The 26497-nt window shown below is 39.3% G+C and overlaps 2 protein-coding genes across 4 annotated transcripts in view; both read right to left on the bottom strand.

Moving 5' to 3' along the window:
• E2F5 (E2F transcription factor 5) overlaps window positions 1–3296 on the bottom strand; it is a 36445-nt gene extending 33149 nt beyond the window's left edge. Inside the window, exon 1 of the mRNA XM_019973869.2 lies at window positions 2984–3296. Within this exon, the coding sequence (XP_019829428.1) occupies window positions 2984–3121 (138 nt within the window). The 5' untranslated portion in view covers window positions 3122–3296. The remainder of the gene's footprint in view (window positions 1–2983) is intronic.
• A 7846-nt stretch (window positions 3297–11142) lies between these two features.
• Window positions 11143–26497, bottom strand: part of LRRCC1 (leucine rich repeat and coiled-coil centrosomal protein 1) — a 44209-nt gene continuing 28854 nt past the window's right edge. For all 3 annotated transcript variants that reach the window (XM_019973832.2, XM_019973833.2, XM_070802961.1), the window contains exons 11-19: window positions 25894–26033; window positions 24787–24988; window positions 24021–24206; window positions 23100–23274; window positions 21734–21897; window positions 17144–17352; window positions 16915–17052; window positions 13513–13648; window positions 11143–11661 (exon numbers count right to left, since the gene is read on the bottom strand). In XM_019973832.2, the coding sequence (XP_019829391.2) occupies window positions 11539–11661; window positions 13513–13648; window positions 16915–17052; window positions 17144–17352; window positions 21734–21897; window positions 23100–23274; window positions 24021–24206; window positions 24787–24988; window positions 25894–26033 (1473 nt within the window). In that variant the 3' untranslated portion in view covers window positions 11143–11538. The remainder of the gene's footprint in view (window positions 11662–13512; window positions 13649–16914; window positions 17053–17143; window positions 17353–21733; window positions 21898–23099; window positions 23275–24020; window positions 24207–24786; window positions 24989–25893; window positions 26034–26497) is intronic.

The following is a 26497-nucleotide window of genomic DNA, read 5'->3' on the forward strand; positions in this document are numbered from 1 at the left end:
CTAAGTTAGGGAAAAAATAGCATCTACGTGGTGTTGATATTTTATGGATATCTAAGGCTATGGTTTTTCCTGTGGTCCTGTATGGATGTGAGAGTTGGACTGTGAAGAAAGCTGAGTGATGAAGAATTGATGCCTTTGAACTGTGGTGTTGGAGAAGACTCTTAAGAGTCCCTTGGACTGCTAGGAGATCCAACCAGTCCATTCTGAAGGAGATCAGCCCTAGGATTTCTTTGGAAGGAATGATGCTGAAGCTGAAACTCCAGTACTTTGGCCACCTCATGCGAAGAGTTGACTCATTGGAAAAGACTCTGATGCTGGGAGGGATTGGGGCAGGAGGAGAAGGGGACGACAGAGGATGAGATGGCTGGATGGCATCACTGACTCGATGGACGTGAGTCTGAGTGAACTCCGGGAGTTGGTGATGGACAGGGAGGCCTGGCGTGCTGCGATTCATGGGGTCGCAAAGAGTCAGACACGACTGAGTGACTGAACTGAACTGAACTGAACTGAAGATACTTGGATGTGATGGTTAAATACACATCCAAGTAAAAATAATATTTTTTATATTCATGATATTCACAGAAATCTTTCATTAATTGCTCTTAAAAAATATCAAGTGTATAAGGTTGAAATAAACCACCCCCAATTAAGAATGTAAGAAATACACTACTCCCAAGTAAGAACATAAGAGAAAATGATTTTATAATTAATTTCAAATTAGAGAAACTTATCAGAGTTAATCCATCTTCAACATGTATCATCAAAAGTCATTATGATCTTTTACAATGGTGCACAGTAAGAAACATCATTGGAAAGATTTCAGTATAAGATTTTTATAATATAAGATTTTACACATATATGAGCAAATGCAAATAAATGAAATTTACATTCATATATATGTAAAAAAAGAATACTGTTTTTTCAAAGTGCTCTCTACAAGTAAAAAGTCATTAATATAATGAGACCTACTGTTACTGCAGAAACCTTTGAACTTTTAGGAAAGTTTCAGGATGAATGAAACAAAGTTGTTATGAAATATTAAAACTCCACTTCCCGCTCACTGCCTTTTTCACTTCTGGACAGCAAAATCTGACCACAGAGGAAACAGGAAGAACACAAAAGAACCGAGGGAAAAGCAAGGGCAAACTTCCATCCTATTCCAGGCAAGTTGTAGAAGCCCTCACAGTCAGCCCTTAGAGCTCAGTTTCATCTGGAAAACCCCAAATTTTCCTGATTCTGTACTGATGTCACAGGATACAACTGAATTTCTAGATTCTGAATAGCAGTTTGCAAGCTGTGTTGTGTAACATCCCTGGCTTTCACCGATGACCTCATAACTTGCCGTGACATTCTTTACACAGAATCCAATTTAGTTCATAACTATTATATATGCTGTAAACCACTTTTAGGGAGGGAGAGAGGTATGGAGGAAAGAGCTGGGGGCAGGGGACAGGGAAAAAAAGGACTAGAATTTCCAAAAGGTGTAGGAAAATTCTAGGAATAACATTTCCAGAAAAAAAGACTAGAAATCACTTTCAAAAATGCAAAATTTGTGCATCACGCCTTCTTTGTATAAAAGTAGAACAATTCAGATAACTCAACAATCACTTACTGAACACCTATTATATCCAAGAGATGGAGAGGACATTCCAAGACACACCTCACCTCCTGGGGTAACCTGAGAGGAGGGCTCCTAGCAGGGGCCATCAAGTTGGCCTCTTTTTTTGAGTTTCAGGTAAGGGAAAACTAGAAGACCCTCTCTGCTCAGACGCTGCAGCCTACTTTCAGCACAGCCTTGATAACTGCAGCCTTCAAGGGAGGTAGGGTTGTCCCAGCACTCCCTTAGGGGCTAGGACCAATCCCCCGTGTCAGACCAGATTCAGGGGTAATGCCTAGGAAAGGCCTGCAATGCTTACTGACTCATTAAATTTTCATTTGTTCTTAAAGCTTTAGTTCTTAAACTGGGTGTGCTGGCTGAATTTTAATACAAGTGATCACATTCTCTTGCTCCTCGGCGCTGTGGAATCCTTCCAAATCCGGCCTGGAACGGTTAAGTCACTTTGTTTAACAGAACAGCTTTTGATGCATGTTGTTGTTTGAAAATTCTGAAACTGTAGTAACAGACCAAGCACAAGGTCTCAGGAAACCGGAGAGTTTACGCGGCACTTCCATCTCTTTTGGTGGAAGTTATAAAACGTCCCCTCGTCGTGTGATGGCAAGTCTCACTTTTATACATGTGTATCAGATACCAAATTAAGTCGCAAATCAAACGTGCCTTAGTCATCAGGGTTATGAAAAGAAGTGTAAGAGCGAGAGGTGTTTTAATTTACTATTATTAAGAGGAGGACTGAATAGTTCAAACTTCGTTTTTGTTTCATCCAGAAGAGGTGGCAAACTCGGGTTTTGTTTGCTTGCTTCAGATACCAAATTAATTCACAAATCAAACATCCCTCTTAGTCATCAGGATTGTGAAAAGTGTAAAAGAGGAGTTTTTATTTACTATTATTATTTTAAGAGGACTGAAGAGTTGACTTTTTTGTTTCATCCAGAAGAGGTGGCAAACACCGGTTTTGCTTGCTTGCTTCAGATCCCAAATTAACTCACAAATCAAACATCCCTCTTCGTCACCAGGATTGTGACAAGAAGTGTAAGAGGGAGAGGTGCTTTTATTTACTGTTCTTATTTTAAGAGGAGGACTGAAGAGTTCACGTTTTGTTTGTTTCATCCAGAAGAGGTGGCAAACTCGGGTTTTGCCTGCTTGCGTTTTCAACAACCGACGGACGCCCTCACAGGAATCGCCTACAATAGCCGCCAGTCCGCACCAGCGGAGACCCCCAGGGCGCCCGGCCCAGGCCCCGCGCGCTGAAGTGAACGCCACGCGGGCGCCGCGGCTCTTTGTCGGCGGCGCGGCCCCGGCTCACGCCCCGCGCCCCTCACCCCGCGGCCCGCCCTTCCTCCTCCTGAGACCGCGGCCCGCGCTCACCGCCTTGAGGTCCAGAACGCCGTCCTTGGCCTCCTGCAGCAGCGACACGAACTTGGCGGTGAGCAGCCCCAGGCTCTTCTCGTGCCGGCTACTGCCGGCCCCGGGCGGCGCGCAGCTCGCGGGCTCGGCCGCCGCCATCGCGTCCCCGCGCTCCGCCACCTGCCGGGCCGGACCCCGGGCGGCCGCGGCCGTCGCCGCCCGCCAAGGGCGGGACGAGGGGTCGCCGGCTCCCGGCAGCTACAGGTGCGCGGCGCCCACCCACCTGAGGCCTCCGCCCCTCCCCTCCCCTCCCCAAGCCCGGGGCCGTGATGAGGGGGCCGCGACCGGGGGCGGGGTGCGAGCGCGAGCCGGCGCGCCGGGGGCGGGGCCCGCCTTTAAATGGTCGGAAGTGACGCACGGCCCGCTGCGCTTCGCTGAAGGCGGGGCGAGACGATGGGGGGCGGGGCGATAGGGGACGAGGCGGGAGGCTGGGCGGGGCGAGAAGGGTGGGCGGGGCAAGAAGGGGCGGGGCGGGAGGTGGATTCTGCGACTGGGCAAAGGGGCTTCAGTTCAGTACAGTTCAGTTCAGTGGCTCAGTCGTGTCCGACTCTGCGACCCCATGGACTGCAGCACGCCAGGCCTCCTTGTCCATCACAAACTCCCGCAGTTTACTCAAACTCATGTCCATTGAGTCGGTGATGCCATCCAACCATCTCATCCTCTGTCGTCCCCTTCTCCTGCCCTCAATCTTTCCCAGCATCAGGGTCTTATTTGCATCAAGTGGCCAAAGTACTGGAGTTTCAGCTTCAGCATCAGTCCTTCCAATGAACACCCAGGACTGATCTCATTTAGGATGGACTGGTTGGATCTCCTTGCAGTCCACAGGACTCTCAAGAGTCTTCTCCAGCACCACAGTTCAAAAGCATCAATTCTTCCACTCTCAGCTTTCTTTATAGTCCAACTTTCTGTTTAGCATCAGTGATTTCCAATACCCTGTCTTCCAGGTTGCTGATCCATTCCTCTGTATTATTTAGTCTACTGTTGATTTCTTCTAGTGTATTTTTCATTTCAGTTATTATATTCATCTTTGGTTGTTATCTGTATTTTCTAACTCTGCTGTTAAATACTTCTAGTTCTGCACTAAAGAATTCCATTCTTTACCAAGTTCTTTGATCATCTTTAAAACTTATTCGTCCTGAATTCTTTCCAGGTAGATTGCCTATCTCCACTTCTTTTTCTGGAGTTTTATCTTGTTCCTTCATTTGGAACATGTTCCTCTGTCACTTTATGTTGCCTGACTAGATGTTTTATTTCTGTGTATTTGGTAGGTTGCTTATATTTCCCAGCAGTAGCTTCTTGTAGAAGACACAGCTATGAGTCCCAGTAGTCTTCTCCCCTCTTGTCACAAGAGGTAAATGCTCTAGGGGTACCTCGATGTGGGCTGCTAGGGTCCTTCTGTTATGGCAGGCTGACTACTATAAGCAGTCTGGTAGGCTTGGTTAGTCCCTGGTCCAGCTGGTGGCCGGGCCCTGCTTTGTGTGGAGGCTGCTGACGATTGGTTGTTGAGACCAGGTCATGAGGTGGCTGGGTGCAGAAGCTCAGAGGACTAATACTCACTCACCAGTGCAGTGGGCTGGGTCAGTTTCCAAGAAATTCCAGGTTGGTTCTTGCCCACTGGTGGGTGAACTTGGGGCTAGTGCTAACCTTTTCATAGGCATAACCACATCCTGAGGCCCACTTGCAGGGCCCGTGGAGTCCCAGAGCTGATATTGGATAGCACTGGTTCCTGACACCCCTCTCGTGTTCTGTAGCTTGGGTGGGCCTGCCGGTGGGCGAGGCTGAGGCCCACCCATCCCAGGGCTCGTGCTGGACCGTTAGTAGGTGGGCTGGGTTCATAGACCATGGGGGTTCAGTTGTCCTGGGGTTAGGATTAGCCCTCTGGCCTCTGAGGCTGGTTTCAAGGCTAGAGCAGGCTCACTGGTGGGCAGGGCCGGGTGCCTGCCCACTAGATTGGTGACGGTAGGCTGGTGGGTAGGGGCAGGGCTGGGTCCTGAGTCTTAAGAACTGAGGGAAGATTCCACATGGGCACGTGCCAGCATCAGTGTCCATGAGGTAGAAATGAACTCCCTAGAATGGCTTCTGCCAGCGTCTAAGTCCCTAGGGCGAGCTCCAGTTGCCTCCTTCCTCTCCAGGAAACTCTCCCAAGATCTCCATGTAGGTCTGACCCAGGCTCCTTTCAAACCACTGCTTCTGCACTGGGTCCCGAGTATATGAGAGTCTGTGCACACCCTCTAACAGTGGAGTCATTTTTATGTTTCTCTACCTTGGAGAAGTGACTGTCCCTGCTGGCCCTCCTGTGTGGCCCCAATGTCCTCTCCTCCCGTCATCCAAAGGTTAGGGGCCAGCTGGTCCCAGGAAAGTGTCTGGCCTGCATGTGCGGACTCAGCCTGCAGGCTTTGGGACTTTAGTTTTCTTACTTCTGGTATCTGTCTCCTGGTAGTTAAGGCTGGTCTAGAGGCTTGTGCTTATTTAACTTGTATGCAGAGTACATCATGAGAAATGCTGGGCTGGAAGAAGCACAAGCTGGAATCAAGATTTCTGGGAGAAATATCAGTAACCTCAGATATGTAGATGACATCACACTTATGGCAGAAAGTGAAAAAGAACTAAAGAGCCTCTTGATGAAAGTGAGAGAGAGTGAAAAAGTTGGCTTAAAGCTCAATATTCATAAAACTAAGATCGTGGCACCTGGTCCCATCACTTCATGGAAAACAGTAGAAACAGTGACAGACTTGATTATTTTGGACTCCAAAATCACTGCCAATGGTGACTGCAGCCATGAAATTAAAAGACGCTTGCTCCTTGGAAGAAAAGTTATGACCAAATATGACCAGCATATTAAAAAGCAGAGACATACTTTACCAACAAAGTTCTGTGTAGTCAATGCTATGGTTTCTCCAGTAGTTATGTATGGATGTGAGTGTTGGACTATAAAGAAAGCTGGGTGCTGAAGAATTGATGCTTTTGAACTGTGGTGTTGGAGAAGAATCTCAAGAGTCCCTTGGACTGCAAGGAGATCCAACCAGTCCATCCTAAAGGAGATCAGTCCTGAGTGTTCATTGGAAGGACTGACGCTGAAGCTGAAACTCCAATACTTTGGCCACTTGATACAGAGAACTGATTCATTGGAAAAGACTCTGATGCTGTCAAAGATTGAGGGCAGAAGGGGACGACAGAAGATGAGATGGTTGGATGGCATCATCGACTCAATGGACATGAGTTTGAGTAAACTGCGGGAGTTGGTGATGGACAGGGAGGCCTGGTGTGCCGTGGTTCATGGGGCCGCAAAGATTCGGACACAACTGAGTGATTGAACTGAGAGGCTTGTGCTGGCTTCTAGGCAGGAGGGGCTGGTACCTACCCCTCAGGGGTAGAGCTGGGTCTTGGTTCCATGGTGGGCAGGACCATGACTAGGGGCATATCTAGAGGTGGCTCTGGGCTGAGGAAGTCTTGAGGAGCCTGTCTGCTGACCAGAGGGGCTGTGTTGTTTGGCCTGAGGCATTCTATCACTAGAGCCTACAGGCTGTTGGGTGGGGCCAAGTCTAATGATCCAAGCAAGATGTCTGCCTCCAGTGAACTCACATAGATGAACACTCCCCTGTATTTCTGCCATCACTGTTTATGTCCCCAGGGCGGGGCAGAGCTGCCCCTTGCCTCCCTAAGAAACCCGCCAAGACCAGCAGGTAGGCCTAGCCTTGGCACTTATCAAATTACTGCTTTCTCTGTTGGTCCTGGTACACGTGAGATTTTGTGTGTGCCCTTTAAGAATGAAGTCTCTATTTCCCCCCAACCCTGTGAAGCTTCTGCAGTCAAGCCTCACTGGTCTTCAAAGCTGAATGCTCTGGGGGTTTCTCTTCCCGGTGCTGGACTCCCAGTCTGGGGGCCCTGATGAGGGGCTCAGAGCTCTCCCTCCTGTGGGAGAACCTCTGTAATACAATTATTCTCTAGTTTGTGGGTGGCCCACCTTGTGGGTATGAGATTTGATTGTATCATGGGTCTGCCTCTCTTGCCAGTCTCATTTGGTTCCTTACTTATGTCTTTAGCTGTAGACGATATTTTCTGGTAGGTTTCAGTCTTTTTAAATGATGGTTATTCTGCAGATTGTTGTGATTCTGGGGTGCTCCTGAGAGGAGGTGAGCTTAGGTTCCCTCAACTCTACCATCTTGACTGCTTTTTCCCTGTAGTTTTCTAGTTAAATTTTTAAATGAGTGTGAGTTTTCCACCTTTTCCTTTTTGAAGATTGTTTTGGCCTATATTCCCTGAATTTCTATATGAATTTTAGAGACATGTTATCAACTTATGCAAATAAGCTAGCTAGCTGAGATTTTGGTGGGGATTGCATTTAATCTGTAGATGAATTTGGAGAATTACCATTTTGTCAATATTAAGTCTTCTATTCCATGAATATTTGTCTTTCAAAAATGTTTTGTAGTTTTCAGAGTATGAGATTTGAACTTTTGTTAAATATAAACCCAAGAATTCTGTTTAAAATTTATTGTCAATGGAATTAAAAAAAAATTTAAACCACTTTATTAAGGTATGATTGACATGTAAAAGCTGCACATATTTAATCTACACAATTTGATGAGTGGGAATAAGTATATACATATGAAATTATGACCATAAGGAAGTAAACATATTCATCAGCTTCCAAAGTTTCCTCCCACTCTTACTGTTATTTCCTTATATTCATTCTTGATTCTAGTGATTAAAGCTTTTTCTTAATTCATCTACCTCAAGATTTGTCAATATTTCAAAGTCAAAAATTTAGATGCATTTTTTTCTACTCTTTCATTAATTTTTGCTCTATTTTTTCTTTCATTTTGCCTGCTTTGGCTTTAGTTTCCTCCTTTTCAGTATCTTATAGGTGGAGGGGCTTCCCTGGTGGTTCAGATGGTAAAGAATCTGCCTGCAATCCAAGAGACACAGGTTCCATCCCAGGGTTGGGAAGATCCTCTGGAGAAGGGAAAGGCTACCCACTCCAGAATTCTTGCCTAGAGAATTCTATGGACAGAGGAGCCTGCTGGGCTATCGTACATGGGATCGCAGAGTTGGTCACGACTGAGTGACTAACACTACAGGTGGAGGGTTAGGATGTTGATTTCAAATATTTCTTCTTTTTTAATATAGTTGCGTGCAGATAAAAATTTCCTTCTAATTACTTTAGCTACATCTCGTATTTTCTATTTCCATTCGCCTCAAAGAATTTTTCTAATTTCGTGATTTATTCTTTGATCCAGTAGTGTTCATTTCTACACTGTAAATTTCCCAAATTTGTTTTTCTTTTCTAATTTCAGTTCACTGTGTTCAGAGAGCATCAGTTCAGTTCAGTCGCTCAGTCGTGTCCAACTCTTTGTAACCCCATGGGCTGCAGGATGCCAGGCCTCCCTGTCCATCACCAACTCCCGGAGTTCACCCAAACCCATGTCCATTGAGTCGGTGATGCCATCCGACCAGCTTATCCTCTGTCGTCCCCTTCTCCTCCTGCCCTCAATCTTTCCCAGCATCAGGGTCTTTTCAAATGAGTCAGCTCTTCTCATCAGGTGGCCAAAGTATTACTTTGTGTGATTTCAATAATCCCAAATCCACTGAGGCTTGCTTTTTGATCTTGCGTCTCATCTATACTGCAGAAGGTTCCAGGTGCACTTCGGAAGATGTGAAGATTCTGTTCTTAAAGTGTTCTACAGTTGTCTGTTAGGCCTAGTAGGTTTAGTGTTGTTGAAGTCTTCCATTTTCTTGCTCATCTTCTGCTTCACTGTTCTGTCCATTGTTGAAAGTGTTTTCTTACTGTTTCTTTGACTGTACCAGGTCTTTGTTGCTGAGCATGGAGTTTAAGTTGCGGGGACCGGGGTCTACCTTCGTAACAGTGCATGGGCTTCTCACTGTGGTGGCTTCTCTTGTTGCAGACCTTGGGCTCAAAGTGCACAGGCTTAGCAGTTGCAGCACTTGAGCTGAAGTAGCTGTGGTTCACCAACTCGAGCAAGGCTCGGTAACTCTGGCAACTCTGGCGCGTGGGCTTAGGTGACTATGGCACATGGGATCTTCCTGGTCCAGGGATCAAATCTGTGCTCCCTGCATTGGCAGGTCGATTCTTTACCACTGGACCACCAGGGAGGGTCTGAGTTCCTATTGAATAATGTCCCCCACCCCACCCCCCGCCTTCAAGTCTTTTATCAGTTTTTCTTCATGAATTTGGGGAACATGTTGTTAGGTGTATCCATGTGTATACTTGTTATCCCTGATGAATTGACATAGTTTCATCTCTTTTCTTCTACTACAATTTTTGTCTATTTTGTCTGATATTAGTATAGTCACTCTGTCTTTCTTATGGTCACTGTTTACGTTATTTTTCTATCGTTTTACTGATATTTCCAATCTATTTGCATATTTGAAAGTGTTATGTAGTTGGATCTTGTTTTCCTATCTATTCTTTTGATTGGATCATTTAATCCAGTCACACTTAATGTAATTATTGATATAGTTAAATTATGCAAATTTTAAAATTTACCTTTGCCATTTTACTGTTTTCTATCTTGTTTTCTTTACTGCATTTAAAAATTGTTTAATACTTTATTGCTTTTTCCTACTTTTGTATTACACAAATATTTTCTAGTGTAACATTTTAATTCACTTTGACTATTTTTTGGTTATACATTTTGAGTTACATCCTTAATGATGTCACAAATTTATATACACAATAGATTTATACTAATCCAATTTCAGTGAAATATAGAAATGTTTCTATTTAGTTCTATTTTCTTCCACTTTTTGTTATGAAACTGTTTGTTTTATATAAAGTCCAAGTAGGACAGCAAATATACATTCATAGTTAATTTTCATATTTACAACTCATTATTGTCACTTGTTCCTATGGGTTTCAAGTTACTATCTCCTATTTCCTTACTTCCCAATCCAGTTTTGCTTCCATCCACCTGTGTGCTGATATCGAGAAATGTTACATTTTGTTTTACTCCCAATAATACAATTATATACATTATTTTATATTTTTTGATTTTTTAATCAGTTAAGGGATGAAGGGAAAATATGTATTTATATTTTTGTATAATTATATATTTCACTTTATGACTGTTTCTTCTTCTCATGTGTATTCAAATTACTTTAGGGTCACATTCTGAAAGGATTTGAAGTAAGAACTTCCTTCAGCCTTTTTCGTTAAGTGGGTCTGGTAGGAACATATTTCCCAGCTGTTACCTGAGAATGACTTTATTTTGGCTTCATTTGAAAGACAGTTTTGCTGGATATAGAATTCTTAGCTGATTTTTTTGTTGTTGTTGAAAACTTTGTCAGCCCACTGCATCTAGTGTGTTTTGCATTTTATTTTGAAGGTAATTTTGTTGGATGTAGAATTCTCAACTTATTGTTATTTCCTGTACCTAAAATATGTCCTTCACTGCCTTCTAGTCTCCATTATTTCTCATGAGAAATTTCTCAACTGTTAATTATTCCTTTACATTAAATCATATTTTCTTGCTACTTTCAAGATTTCCCCCAACAGTTAGACTGTGAAGTGTCTAGGTGTGGTTTTCTTTGTGTTTATTTATCCTGGGTTTTACTGAAGTTCTTGAACATGTAGATTTGTCTTTTTCATCAAATTAAGGAAGGTTCCAGCTATTATTTTCCCCAATATTTCTTATGTCCTCCCATCTCCCTATAGGCTCCCATTACGTGCTGATATGCTTGACGTCCCACAGATTTCAGTATAAACCTTGCCTGTAATAAATGGGGCCCTCTCTTTACATTTTTTTCTGATTGCATTTAATTTTAAAAAACATAGTTCACTGGTTATTAGTTAGAGTTTGGTATTATATTCTCTTTCTTTCAGAAATAGTAAGGAGAATAGTGTTCAGATCTTTGTTCTGCATACACAGGAACGTAAGAGATGACAAAACTGAAATAGGAATAAATGAACTGATATGAAATGGAATAAAAGTGTTTTAAGTTGTAAAGTAAGAATTCTCATAAACTAACTAAAAAGGAGTCATTATGAGTGATGTGGAGACATATATATGCATTCTTAAAAATACCACATCTCTTATACAGATTTAAAATATTTTTTGGCTATACTTATGAGCATTTTAAAAGAATGGAGCTACCTCAACTGAAGGACAACCAATAAATATAATTAGTTCATCAACACAGTAAGGTTAACAGTATTAAAATACTTTCCCTCATGTAGTCAAAATACTAAATTTCCATTAACATACTTATAGGCAAATGTGTAATGACCACACAATGTATAGCACAGAAACAAGAAAAAGTGTTTTAAGTCTAGTTATTTTGATAGGTTTTTCTAATACACATAATTGTCAACAATTTATTATAAAAAAACCTACATATACAATTAATACTTGATCAAAAGTCTTTTAAAATATAATCAGAATGAAATGTGTAGAAAGAGACATTTCAAAGTCACAGCAGTTACTACTATTACAATATTTAATCATTTTTACAATAGGCCTGCCGATCCATTTCAATTAAATTTGTTCTCAGAACCATCAAATTTCTTGCTGAATTTGACTTAGAGCAAAAGCAAGTTGCTTAATTTTTGTTTCCATTGCTTTTTTGTTCTTGCATGTTTCTTCCAGAAGTCCACGCATTTCTTCTTCAACTCGATGGACCTAAATCAATATGTACATTTTATAACATTTAAATTTCTCAGTGAAAATGCATTTTTAAAAATGCAGAAAGTAAAAGATTTGTATATATTTTATAATTTGTGATGTTGATGTTCATTTAAAGCAAGAGGTTAATAAAATGTTAACCTATTCAAATACTAATATGGAAAACAATGTCATACTATATATAAAATATTCACATGTATACTATCCATTTATTTCTCATAGGCTCTTGTAATGAACACATGATAATTTAACTCTATTTTATAGTTCAGAAAACTTGTTCAAGGTAGTGGTACTTCTCAGTAGCATATCTGGATGAAACTCAGTCTTCTGACTTAATCTTCTGACTCAATTGCTTTCTCATTCCTAAGCAGTCCTATGCTGCTTATGAATGTCAAATCATGACTCTTGACTTATCCTTACAAACTTTCAAAACTGCAATCACCTCCCTTCCCAAAGAAACTCTTTAAACACTGCATTTCTAAAACTGCTGGTGGTGGTTACACATTATTATCTTTTTGAGAGATAATTTTATGATTTACTGTTAACTCATATTTATTCTCCTAGGATTCAGTGTATTTGATACTATTAATTTCTGCTTGAAACTCTCTCTCCTCTTATACAACATTCCTGAGGGTACTACCAATATGGTCATCCCTATCTGTCTACTTCCCTCTTCCTAATCTCTAATATAGACTTCCTGATTGTTTTCCTTTTAAAAATTAACATTTCTCCTAACTTAAATGATCACCTGTATGTAATGCCTTTTTTCAGTCTTACCACATTTAAACTTTGGTGCCATTTTTCTAATTCCCTAACAAACACCTCCCTATGATATTACATCATAATGGCAAGATGTCCAAAATCAAACACAGTATTTTGCTTTGAGTTAAAGGCCTAATATCATACATTATTTAATAATACCTAGTGTACTCTTGTTCAACACTCAGTAGATTTTAAATATATGAAACAGCCACTGCACTGAAATAACTAAATTTTGAACCAACTGTATTTCTTTATTAATTGTGATTATTTTCAAAGACCTAATTCCCTCTTTCTGGTTATACAGGCTCCTTTAATGTCATTTAACTACACAACCTTGATTATAAAATATTTAGTATACCTTTCCTTTTCTATTAACTCTTTTCCTTTTCTAGTTGCTGATTTCTGAATTTCCAGTCTTAAAGATATGTGTTTCTTATTAACACTTCAAAATCTGGGAAAAATGAAAGTTCATAACTGTCTCATTTAGTGGATCTTAACAGTGGAGTCACATGAGAATCACCTGTTGAGTTTTAAAAATATCCAGGTTTGAACCTAGTCTTAGTGGATGAAAGTATGAGGGGAAAGCTCATACATAAGTATTAGTAAAGCTTCATAAGTTAATTCTGATGTTTCCCTGTCATTCAGTATCATCCTATACCCATTCCTTTGTCAATGAGAAACTTGACAGTTTGAACCCTAATTCATAATAAAACAATCCTTGACAACTTGTCCAAGGCAGTAATGGATTGTACTTAATACATTCACATTCTCACCTTGCCTATGTGTAACCAAAAGGGCTTCCAGCTCAAATTGGTGAAGGATATATAAATTTTTATCCAGAGCTCATGGAGCAGGTACATTTCAGGATCAAATTTATAATCTTGGTTTCATTAAAATTCTATTCTACAACTAATCTAAGTATTACCAACATGTTGGTCTGGCTTCATGAGTGTATTAGTAACATTCTTTGTATCTATTTGGTCGTTAAATCATGCTGCCTTTTCTCCTTATCACTGTTGAAGATAACAATTTACTTAGCTATAACAATTTAATACTGATTATCAAAGTGAATTTTACTTACAGTACCTTTAAATTTGCAGAATCAATACATTTCTGTTTTTCATTTGCCAGTTGTATTATTTCATTTTGATGAGCTTCAACAATTGCATCAACTTGTTTCTTAAAGGCATCATCCATACTTTGAAGCTTTTCCATTGCATCCCTTAAAAACAAAACAAAACCACATATCTACCTGGATGTATAAAAATTAGGATTTTTTTTTTAACATGGAAGCACTCATATTCATGTCTTAATGGGAGCATAACTCCATTGAATAGCAAAAGACTATCTTGGGTAACTAAAGTTATTAGTTCATCATCCAATAGAATCTGTTAGTAACAGTTTAGAGTAGGGTAACATAAGTGGAAGTTTGTTACATTATCCTCTGAAAGTTAGGATACACTGGTTCTCACTTGTGAGTCTAAGGATATGCTTTATAAGCATCTTCACAGATGCTGTCAATTTCTTTTCCCTCCATGTATTAGCAGTATGATAATAATTTACAATGTCTATACTATAGGCAGGTTCAAGTTTATAAGCATGTATGTCTGATTTTCCTGTGTTTATGCTTATCAGATAAAACCCTATGTTAATAAACATATTATAAACAGTATTTACAAAATTTCAGTGCTAAATGTTTCTTATAAGCAAAATACCCATTTCTTAATATTAAATATGAATAATTTTATTAAAAACGTTAAGCTCATAATGAACAAGCTTCCTGGTTTTGGCACAGACCACTGCAACAGTGGATTGAACATTAGGACTGAAACTGTGCTCCTGGGCACGGAAACCCTTCTGTGTCCCCCGTTTCTTGTTTGCAGGGAATAGATTCCAGCCTCCAAGACTTTCCCTGAGTTTCAATGGGTACATGTGAACAGTCACTTATCAGGGAAGAGAAGGGATGCAGAGATTAGGGAGATGACCACCTTAGGCCCAATCCAAAGAGTACAGGCCCTGCACATACCCTACTCTTTAACAGCAACTCCACCCCTGAACCACTGCTATAAACTTGCCAAATCCTCCCATGTTGGTACACAGGGTTTGAGGCACAAGCCTATTGCATCCCCTTTTGTCTGGCAAAGCAACAAAGTGATCCTTTTCTACATCACCCAAAACTCTTGTCTCTGACACTTCGTTGGGCACAGGTGAGGGAGACTAAACTTTCAGCATTAGGATCATCAATCAAAAGTCTTTCTTTTATTCCAGTTGCAACATTTGGTAGCTATGTGACCAAGGGCAAGTTCACAACCTCTGGATTTAAAGTCTGTCAACTATAACACAATAATCCTGCCTGTTTGGCTAATCTCACAAAATTACTGCTGGGTTCAAAGTAAGATATAAGAAAATAATCAACTTATATGTTATAAAAACCTTTGCAAATAAAATCTTTTTTATGATCAATGATTTATTTATTTTATTAAAGTTCTATTAAATTAAAAATCATACCTACCAATCTCAGTCATAAGAACATTAAGGTAAAAATCAGGCCTTTTTATTGTTTTGCTCTTAAAAACACAATAAACAATATAAGAGATTCTAAAAATTGTCAGGCTTTATGGTTTTAGTTTAGGAACTTCTAGTTATATGAAATGATTGTGTCTTTTAGGATCAAAAGGACTTCATACTGCAAAGCTATGACCAGCAGGAAAGAAAACAGGCTCTAAGTCAATGTTTCGTTGCATTAATGTTTGGTTGTAAAGCAAAGTATAACAGGGTCCATTAGCAGACAATGGACTGTATTATCAATTAAAACTTCTGGGGTGTATAATAACACCTTTCACCGTTTCATTTACATTGAGTTAAAATATGAAAAATCAAATTTCGAGGTTCTATTAGATTTGATATAATGGGGAACCTACCTCTATATGAAATTTTGGGGCTACCTACATGCCACATTATCTGCACCATTCTATATTTTGACATGAGAACTGGTCACTAAACCATGCTACCTGTTTTTTAGGTCAGTTAACTTTAAATTATTTTAACAAGTCTAGTCATATAGTTTATAAGGTAAAACCCTCATTTCCTCTAGAGTATTTTATAAAATCCATATAACAATGGCATATGCGTACAGATTTCTTCCCCTTATTTACAATCAGCTCTCATCCTCGTTGGTGCAGGCTAACTGCTACCGACATCTGTTTTAGATTCTTCAGAAGCTCTCTGTCCCTGGTAGTCAGTGATTTTTTTCCTCTAAACTTCACATGTTGTTGTTTAGTCGCTAAGTTGTGTCCAACTCTTTGCAACCCCATGGACTGCCAGGCTCCTCTGTCCATGCGATTCCCCAGGCAAGACTACAGGAGTGGGTTGTTATTTCCTTCTCCAGGGGATCTTCCCAACCCAGGGATTGAACCCTGGTCTCCTGCATTGGCAGGCGGATTCTTTAGTGCTGAACCACCAGGGAAGCCAAAACTCCACACACAATGCCACATACAACAGCCAAAAATATTAGTTGTTTCCATTCAAACAGAATTTGAAAACAGTAATTCTAGTAATAAAAACTAAATATACAGCAATTACTATGCATCGAGCACTATTTAAATGCTAAACAGCCCATACAAATCATATACATACATAAATACACACATACACAAAGTTTAAACTTCCATCAAATATTAAGGGAGGAACTATTATAATCATTTTATAGATGGAATGGAAATTAAGTGCTTGGCAAATAACCATGTCCAAAATGTTTTTACCTTCCTCATGCCTGCTACTGCTACTGCTAAGTCACTTCAGTCGTGTCCGACTCTGTTCGACCCCATAGACGGAAGCCCACCAGGCTCCCCCGACCCTGGGATTCTCCAGGCAAGAACACTGGAGTGGGTTGCCATTTCCTCCTCCAATGCATGAAACTGAAAAGTGAAAGTGAAGTCGCTCAGTCGTGTCTGACTCTTAGCGACCCCATGGACTGCAGCCTACCAGGCTCCTCCGCCCATGGGATTTTCCAGGCAAGAGTACTCAGTTTTCTTTAAAGATATCCCACATGATACTGGATGCTTGGGGCTGGTGCACTGGGACGACCCAGATGGAGGGTATGGGGAGGGAGGAGGGAGGAGGGTTCAGGATGGGGAACACAGGTATACCTGTGGCGGATTCATTTTGATATTTGGCAAAACTAATATTGTAAAGTTTAAAAATAAAATTATGTAAAGTTTAAAAATAAATAAAATTAGAAAAAAAAAAAAAAAAAAAAACCTAGGAAAAAAAAAAAAGCAAATAAACTTTATAAGACCAGGGATCACCAGTACTTAGAACAACATCTAATAGGTTGGTGCAAAGGTAATTGTGGTTTTTGCATTGTTGAAATTTGCCATTTGATATTGGAATACCTTCTGTATAAATTTGGTTTGATATACATCATTTTAATGTGCAAAAAAAAAAAAAAAAAAAGATATCCCATATACTTCAGGACTTAATGCTTACTTTTGTAGTTCGATACTTTTGTCTCTTTCTGCTTTAAGTTTTCTTTCTTTGTTTTCAAAGTTTTCTTTCACTTCTTTTACTTGCATTTCAAGATGACATAGAAGTTCTCCTTTATCATGCCACTTCTGATTAAGTGTACTAATATGAAAAGAAATAATTAAAAAAAAAACCGGTTACATGAAATTATTAAGCCACATGTTATTTCTCAATAGGAAATACTGTATAATACCTGTAAGCTTTTCTGATTTCATCAAGTTCTAATTCCTTCACTTTCAGCTGCTGTTTTAGTTTCTCTTTTCTTTCATTGTGTCTTTCTAGTTTCTCAACTATTTCATCCAGTTGTGAAGATTTTTCTTCAAGTTGTTCCTGAGTACATTTTTGTATTTCAGTGATTTTTTCATGTAATATTTTGATTTGTTCCTCTCTTTCCTGTAAACACTTCATTTTTACAGAAAACAAATCATTATTAAAAAAACAATTATTTTTCTTAATCTTAAATGTCGTATTTCCAAATTCAATATGGTTTAAAATTATTATAAAAACTACAGATTAAAAAATAAATTGAATGTTCAGGGACTGTTTTAGAAAAGATTTCTACAGAACATTTAAAAAATCACAATCAATAAGGAATAGCACCATTACTGTGTTTTCGATGCCACTAAGAATGATACACTATGTACACTTTTTATTTCATTAGGTTACTACCAACCACACAAAAGGAGTACACGGGAAGAAAAACAGTACAATGACAATTTTATTTAACATGGAATATAGCAAAGATTGATATTCACGATGCATGTATGACACAAAGTACTATTTCTACTCTGCTAAACAAGTGTCTTCTGCATTAGAGTGAACAAATACTTTAAAGTATGATTTCATCACTATTGAATGTCACATGAAAATAGGTTCTACATTCCCCCAAACTTCCTTTCATCTTCTGTCCTGTGAGGCCAACTGTATCCTCTATTTGCATACTACATATCAGAGGATTAATGAAAGATCAAAACTACCTTGATCAGTTCAGTTCAGTTCAGTCACTCAGTCGTGTCCGACTCTTTGCGACCCATGAATTGCAGCACGCCAGGTCTCCCTGTCCATCACCAACTCCCGGAGTTCACTCAGACTCACATCCATCGAGTCAGTGATGCCATCCAGCCATCTCATCCTCCGTCGTCCCCTTCTCCTCCTGCCCCCAATCCCTCCCAGCATCAGAGTCTTTTCCAATGAGTCAACTCTTCGCATGAGGTGGCCAAAGTATTGGAGTTTCAGCTTTAGCATCATTCCTTCCAAAGAAATCCCAGGGCTGATCTCCTTCAGAATGGACTGGTTGGATCTCCTTGCAGTCCAAGGGACTCTCAAGAGTCTTCTCCAACACCACAGTTCAAAAGCATCAATTCTTTGGCGCTCATCTTTCTTCACAGTCCAACTCTCACATCCATACATGAGCACAGGAAAAACCATAGCCTTGACTAGATGGACCTTTGTTGGCAAAGTACTGTCTCTGCTTTTGAATATGCTATCTAGGTTGGTCATAACTTTCTTTCCAAGGAGTAAGCGTCTTTTAATTTCATGGCTGCAATTACCATCTGCAGTGATCTGTTAAATGTTTGCAGGTATTAGGCCTCATCTGACTTACTTATGCCAATGAACATATCTGCTTTACAGGTGCATGCCTGGATGCTGGAACCCTGTAACATCAACTAATGATAACTGTCTCTACCAGTAAGAAAAAAATGAAATTAGCAGTTCCTGTTTTCATCCTGTTTCCCCTGTCCCACCTTGCCTTTTTTTCCCTTTTGGGAAGATGATGGAGGCAAACAAACAAATACTGAATGAGGCTTATTTAGGAATGAATTCATCAGTATCTTAGAAAATGTGGTTCAATTCCTCAGTGTGTTATACATCTAAAAATTCTAAGCAATGGATCAGGTAGTCTTGACCAACATTTCCATAATTTATTTTCTCCCCACAACTCTCATACTTAAGTACTTAGGGGAGAGCAGTCTTAATATATTATTCAGTTCAGTTCAGTCGCTCAGTCATGTCCGACTCTTTGCGACCCCATGAATCGCAGCACGCCAGGCCTCCCTGTCCATCACCAACTCCCGGAGTTCACTCAGACTCACGTCCATCGAGTCAGTGATGCCATCCAGCCATCTCATCCTCTGTCATCCCCTTCTCCTCCTGCCCTCAATCCCTCCCAGCATCAGAGCCTTTTCCAGTGAGTCAACTCTTTGCATGAGGTGGCCAAAGTACTGGAGTTTCAGCATTAGCATCATTCCTTCCAAAGAAATCCCAGGGCTCATCTCCTTCAGAATGGACTGGTTGGATCTCCTTGCAGTCCAAGGCACTCTCAAGAGTCTTCTCCAACACCACAGTTCAAAAGCATCAGTTCTTCAGCGCTCAGCCTTCTTCACAGTCCAACTTTCACATCCACATATGACCACTGGAAAAACCACAGCCTTGACTAGAAGGACCTTTGTTGGCAACGTAATGTCTCTGCTTTTAAATATGCTATCTAGGTTGGTCATAACTTTTCTTCCAAGGAGTAAGTGTCTTTTAATTTCATGGCTGCAGTCACCATCTGCAGTGATTTTGGAGCCCCCCAAAATAAAGTCTGACACTATTTCCACTGTTTCCCCATCTATTTCCCATGAAGCGATGGGACCAAATGCCATGATCTTCGTTTTCTGAATGTTGAGCTTAAAGCTTATTATTATTAGGAATTCATAAAAACTACAGAAGATTCTTATGAAATAACCCTGCTAATAAAAATAACATTGTAGCATCAGAGAATCTTGTGACCCATACTTAAAAGTACCAAAACAATACATATGAGGAAACCAAACCTCAAAAATCCTGTTTTAGAATCTACTTAATTGAAAATATTGAACTCCAAATTCTGCAGATTAGCTCATTCTCCCTTTAAGTTATTAGCTATGGTGAAATATTTGGGCTTCCCTGGTGGCTCAATGGTAAAGAATCCTCCTGCCAATGCAGGAGACACAGGTTTGATTCCTGGGTTGGGAAGGTCCCTGGAAGAGGAAATGGCAACTCACTCCAGTACTGGAGAATCACATGGACAGAGGAGCCTGGTGGGCTACAGTGCATAGGGCTGCAAAAAGTTGGACACGACTGAGCAACTGAGCACACAGTGAATTTATCGCTATAAGAAATTATACCTAGTTATCTCTGTATGTTCTGTAAGGAGCTGGGATGCACCATTAATGCTCATATCTTTGAGGCTGATACAATGGTCTTTAAAGTAAATGTACTAAATTGTGAAAAGAAAGAAAAATGATGAGTTGAAAACTTTTTTTTTTTAAAACCAAAAATCTAAAAACTAATTTCCTTTTTGGCTCCACTGTGTTATTCATTACTAGTGATTTTCTCCCAAAACTCTGTTCAGAGACTGATAAGCAGTAGTCTTACTGCAGAAGTTGTTATGTCAAACATGGTATTATACTGAGTATAGAAAAAATGCTTACTGATTAAAAATTTTGAATAATTTTCAGTGTAGCTTGGCATGTATGACAGATATAATGGAAGTTTTGGTTTCATCCAAAAGCAAAAACAACGATGTAATTGTTTAGGGTAATTATATTATCTAAATACAGTTCAAAAATCACAGTTCAAGCATTCATAGTCTAAATCTAATTATGGATATAACAACATGGTGATAATGTTTCTTAATTTTCTGCACTTGATGAAGTTCTGTTTCTTAAAAATGACCAAGGGGGGAAAAATCAAATCTTAGGTAGTTATAATTAAAGAATGTGTTCCTTAAAAAAATAAAATAAAAAAGAGAGAGAATGAGTTCCTAACTTTGTGGGTGATAATCCCATTTAGAAGTTTCTTAAAATCCCTTTTCTTGGGCTATTTTTTTAACTCCTTGAAGATAATCTTCAGAAGAAAATTCTGGAGTTCAAATTTGATTCAAATTTTGGAGTTCATGCTAACTTTCAGAATATTTCTCTGGGAATTTTCACGTAATATACTTTGAAACAAGAGATGCTGTTAGTTTTCTCTAAGACAGGCCATATTAAAGAAGAGGGTAAAAACAGTGTCTCTTGGAAATAAGCACGAATCTTTTACATTCTATTCATGGCATGCTGAAGTCCGTGGGGTTGCAAAGAGCGGGACACGACTGGGCAACTGAACAACAACAAGGTTTTGTCACAGAGAATTCTGAGAACTGAGTTAGCAATACTGGAAGATACTAAACAACACGAAGTTTAAATAAAAATGCTACCTTTTTTGGTTCCTAACCCTTTATGGGGCTCTGAAGGCAAGAACACTGAGGTGGCTTGCCCTGTCCTCCTCCAGTGGACCGTGCTTTGTCAGGCCCTGACTTAGCAGGGACAGGCCCTGCTGCCGCCACGCGTGGCCAGACAGCATGCCTGGCGCCCTGCACGTCCCACTGCTGGTCCTCGCTGAGTGTGCGTAACTCCACCGGCCGCCAAGCCCAGGGAAGCCTGGTGTGCTGCATGCAGTACACGGGGTCGCAGAGAGCTGGACGTGACTCTTCAGCAACTGAAGAGCAACCACCACCCATTCTGGACACTAGTTTCAATTACTCTGGAGGGCCATAATAACACCCTCCATAAAATTTTGAGGTAAAAGTAATTTCAAGTTAATAAATGTTATATATAACTTTTAAAAGCAAAGTGGCAAACATTATTAAAAAAACACGATAGTATGTCTTAAATTCCACAACAGTTGGGATTCATTGAGACAAATATTTATTAGGTAGTTCGATCCACACATTTTCAAACTTTCCCTATGAGCCGTTCCTAAAATAAAATGTCAAACTTACCTCTTTTAATTTTCCAATGGTTTCGGTTTGGTCGTCTATGATTTTACATTTGATTCTTATTGTGTCACTGTCACGCTCACTTGCTTTTCGCAGACATTCATTCTCCCTGTACAAACTTTCAAGCTGAGCCTCTACTCTCCCATGATTTTGGACTAGAGAAGACCCTAAGAAACAAACATCACAGTAAAAACCTTAAGAAGACCTTAGAGATTTGTTTTTAATGAGCATCTAATTTTATAGTGTATGATAGAATGACTAAAAGAAGCTGAATAAAGAAACAAAATACGTAACAGCATAATATGAAGTGGAAAGAGAAGAAACGGGCCTTTTAAAAGCTGTGGGTATTTGAGAACCTAAAACCACAGTAACCATGCAAGCAGCTACTTTTGTGAACAACTAAGTGAAAGTGAAAGGGAAGTCGCTCAGTCGTGTCCGACTCTGCGAGACCCCATGGACGGCAGCCCACCAGGCTCCTCCGTCCCTGGGATTTTCCAGGCAAGAGTACTGGAGTGGGGTGCCAGTTCCTTCTCCAATGCATGAAAGTGAAAAGTGAAAGTGAAGTCGCTCAGTCGTGTCCGACTCTTCGCGACCCCATGGACTGCAGCCCACCAGGCTCCTGTGTCTGTGGGATTTTCCAGGCAAGAGTACTGGAGTGGGTGCCATCGCCTTCTCCGGTGAACAACTAACTGAGACACAAAATATTTAATGGGTCATGTTATGCTGTCCATACAAACAAAATTAATTTGTAATCATATTACAGATTCCTACATGGTATGGTCAAATAAGCAATGTTCCATTTAGGTCAACATCTACTATTCATAATTTGTGAAGTCTCCATGAATGCCTTAAAACAGTGTATATCTCTTGCTTTATGGTGACTGGAAAGGGAATGAGACTAAGGATAAATTTACCTGAACCTAAAATGGTTTTTATTCATAACTGATTTCACATTTCTCCACATGTAACAAGATAAATGTTAGCAACATTTATTTTCTTAGCAAAAAAATGAATGCTGCATATGTACAATTTAAAATCACTAGATAAGAAAGAATTGTTTTCAATAACTTATTTAGGTGGAGCATGATAAAGGTATACCTGTTCAGAAACGTAACCAAATTACACTGGGAAGAAAATCAGAGACAGCAAAATGTCAGAGCTATAACTATAAAATGGGTGTAATAACCTCCTTCTCAATTCCTTAGTATAATTTCATTCCTGTCTGACTGACCAATGACCAGTTACCCTTCCGTATAAAGTGTCACCTTCTTTCCTGGGATGTCTAGGAAGAATTAACCCTCCCTTTTCTAATACACTGGTTTGCAGGATGAGAAGAAGGGGCTATTTTTTGAAAATTTGAGAATTTTACCCTGTAGTGCCAACTCATGTCCCCATACTTTTCTTTCTGTCCTTAAACCATAAATTAGCGATTCCTTGGCAGCTAGCTCGGAAATAAGCTGCATTTTTTCCTGCTTGAGAAGTTCTATTTGAATACTCTTCTGCTTGTCATCTTCAATTAAAATTTCAAGTGTGTTGATTTGATTCTGTATACCACCAAAAAACATTGAAAAGAATGCAAAGTAATTATTATATTTAAGTACTTCTTTATTTTCTTTCTGTATTTTATAGTGAGAAAAAATGTTATTTAAGCAAATACAAAGTAATGTCCCTAAATTTTATATAGAAAATGTTTTAATTTTATTGACTAAAAATAAATGTAGGTCATTAAATAAAAAGTCAAATTTTAAGAGGCTATTTCTGTAAAAACTCTGAATTTTATTTAATATTTTAAAAGAGCAACTATACATGTATTACTCAAAATTTCTCACCAAGGATTTCCATCAACAGTCTAATGGTCACTTATATAAAGTGAGTCCTTTTGAGCAAAATATCACTAATATTTAAAACTGAGACAACAGAAATAAAGTAATTAAAAAAGTATTATAGTTAGGTATATTAGTATGTAAAGACGTCCACTACCACAAAATTAGTATCAATAATTCCTTGGATATTTTCCAAACTTCAACCATCTGTATCACTGTAAAACTGGTATCTATTTACTTAGTATGCTGCCTAAAATTAATTCACTTACTTATTTAAATACGATTTTAGTGTAAGTAGTACAACCTGGGTAGCCATGGTTTATCTCCTAATTATATTAGTCTTCACACACATAAAAATATACTTGGTGTTACCTAGTTCACAATTGTATACTTCCTAAAATGATCACAATATACTTGAAAAAAATGACATAAAAAGTTAAAAAGGAAATATAATGGTAGTGTCTTACCTGTAAATTTGCTGCTGTTTCCTGTTTCAATTTAGAAACTTCTGCAAGTTTTGTTTTTTGTTCCTTCACCATACAGGTTAGGTCTTTAATTAAAGAAGAAGACTCATTTTCTTTTCGTTGAGCCCAAACAAGAGCATGCTTGCTTTTTGCTAATTCAGTTGCAACATTTTCAAAACCATCTTTAACCTATATTTTAAAATTGCATCATAAATAGCAGTTCTCGGAATATTTAGAATATATCTGATTTTGGAAACAGCTTACTTTTTTCATTTTTAGTATCTGAGTTTTAGCAATAGCATGAAATTCACAGATAACTGGCTTCGCAGGTCAGCCAGGCCATATGTGTTTATGTGTTTTAAGGTCTGGACCCTGCTATTTTGACACAAAAGCAGCCAGACACTGTGTAAACAAGTGAGCATGGCTCTGTTTTCATAAAACTTTACAGAAACAGGTAGTGGGCCAAAAATAGCCCAGAGACTTTAGTGTGCCGATCCCTGCTCTAAAGTACAAATAATAGAGAATGCAGGTTTCCTAATTCCTATTCGAGTGCTCTCTTTACTTGACCATTTATAATATCACTTAGCTTTGGCAACAGCACTGAAGATTAGCTATTATTTATGTGAAGAAATAAGGCTCTAAGAACCTAATTTGCTTACGATCCTATAGGCAGCATGCAAATAGAGCTAGAATTCTAAAATGTAGTCCTCTTATCAAATCATAACTTGCTGATTCTGTTTTCAATAAAAAGCTAGATGCCAGTTCTTACATCTTTAAATCTTCTGGCTTCAACAGTTAAAGCAATACGGAATTCATTTTCTAAATCCATATACTGTTGATTTAATGCATCAATTTTGTCTTGATATTCTTTTATAACTTGCTCATGCTTTCTCTCTTCTTTAGCAATTTCTTTAGCTAAGGCTTCCTGGAACTCAGCTTCACTAAAAAACTCCCTTGTTTCAATGTCTTTCCTGGAATGAAAAACAAAAATCAAAGGATGCTGTTTACATGGAAAGAAAACTTTAAAGGCCTTTAGGTACTAAATATTCTATATTCCCTATTGTTAAAGATCAGCTCCTTACTTTCAAACACAAAATAAGGGACAGGATGGTATATGCAGGAAGAACAAAAGTTTATTTGACTGTTCATTCAGTGGTGACAGGGATATGCCAAGTCTTAACTTCACTGAGATAGTTCACAGTCATTTTATGGTTTCTAATATCCTTTGGGTGTATTCATAGGAGTCAGGTTCTGCTTCACTGCATCTTCTATGTTGCTTGAGTCTTTAATATACAGTAAATAGAGTCTACCGGGCAAAACTACAGCCCTTGGACCAAATCTGGCCTGGTGCCCTTCTTGTGGGGAAATAAACTTTTATTGGAACACAGCACATCCATTTGCTTACACACTGTCTATGGTTACTTTTGGGCTACAAAGAGACAGTTAGGCATGACCTGAAAAGCCTGAAATATTTTCTATCTGGACCTCCACAGGAAAAAGTCTGCTGAATCTGCTTCAAAGGAATAAAGTATACTGATAATTTAACAAGTAGTTACTTGGAAGTCAATTAAACAGTTTTCTCTATATTATAATGATCAACTTTTGGTTGGGCTTAGAGAAAGGCAAAATGAGCTTCATTGCTCTAAATCCATACTTCAACCTTAACAAAGTAACTGATTTGTTTCTAAGTTACAAGTTCTTACAATAAGACTGATTCTAAAGTATACATAAACATGTTATTTTTCATGAGCTAATTCTGTCAGACTTCACATTGCTGCATCACTGTCTAGTTCTGGGGGGAGGGGCAGAGAGAACCAAGTGACTTTTTCTGTTTTTCAATGTCCGTATTTTCCTGACATATACATATTTCAGTTACCTGTGTTCTTTTTCTTTCAATGCAAGCAGTTCATGAAGTTGTTGCACCTGTTCCTTTTCCTGATGAAGAGAAGTCCTAAGTAAGTTTATTTCTCTATCAGCAGCGGCAGCTTTGAGTTCCACCTCTTGGATAAGTCGCATCTGAGTAAAATGCACACAATTACAGTATTTAGATAATCTCCTCTGCTTCTATTTTAATGTCAGTTACCCAAAGAAAAGTGTCTTCTAAGTAACAGGACCTAGTGGCTAAGCTGATTTCCAAAATTAACTACATAACGGTGTGGGTACATAAAGTTAAGTCTTAGAAGCATCAAGGGCTTCCCAGGTGGTGCTAGTGGTAAGGAACCCACCTGCTAATGCAGGAGGCACAAGAGACGCGGGTTCCATCCCTGGCTCAGGAAGATCCCCCTAGAGAAGGGCACGGCAGCCCACTCCAGTATTTTTGCCTGGAGAATCCTATGGACAGTGGAGCCTGGTGACTACACTCCACAGGATCACAAAGAGTTGGACACAACTGAAGCGACTCAGCATGCATGCAGAAGCATCAAACATATTAGACTAAATCTTATTTGCACCATGAACCTTAAAAAAATTTTCTATTCAGA

The sequence above is a fragment of the Bos indicus genome, chromosome 14 (genome assembly GCF_029378745.1).
Source record: "Bos indicus isolate NIAB-ARS_2022 breed Sahiwal x Tharparkar chromosome 14, NIAB-ARS_B.indTharparkar_mat_pri_1.0, whole genome shotgun sequence".
NCBI classification, from domain to species: domain Eukaryota; kingdom Metazoa; phylum Chordata; class Mammalia; order Artiodactyla; family Bovidae; genus Bos; species Bos indicus.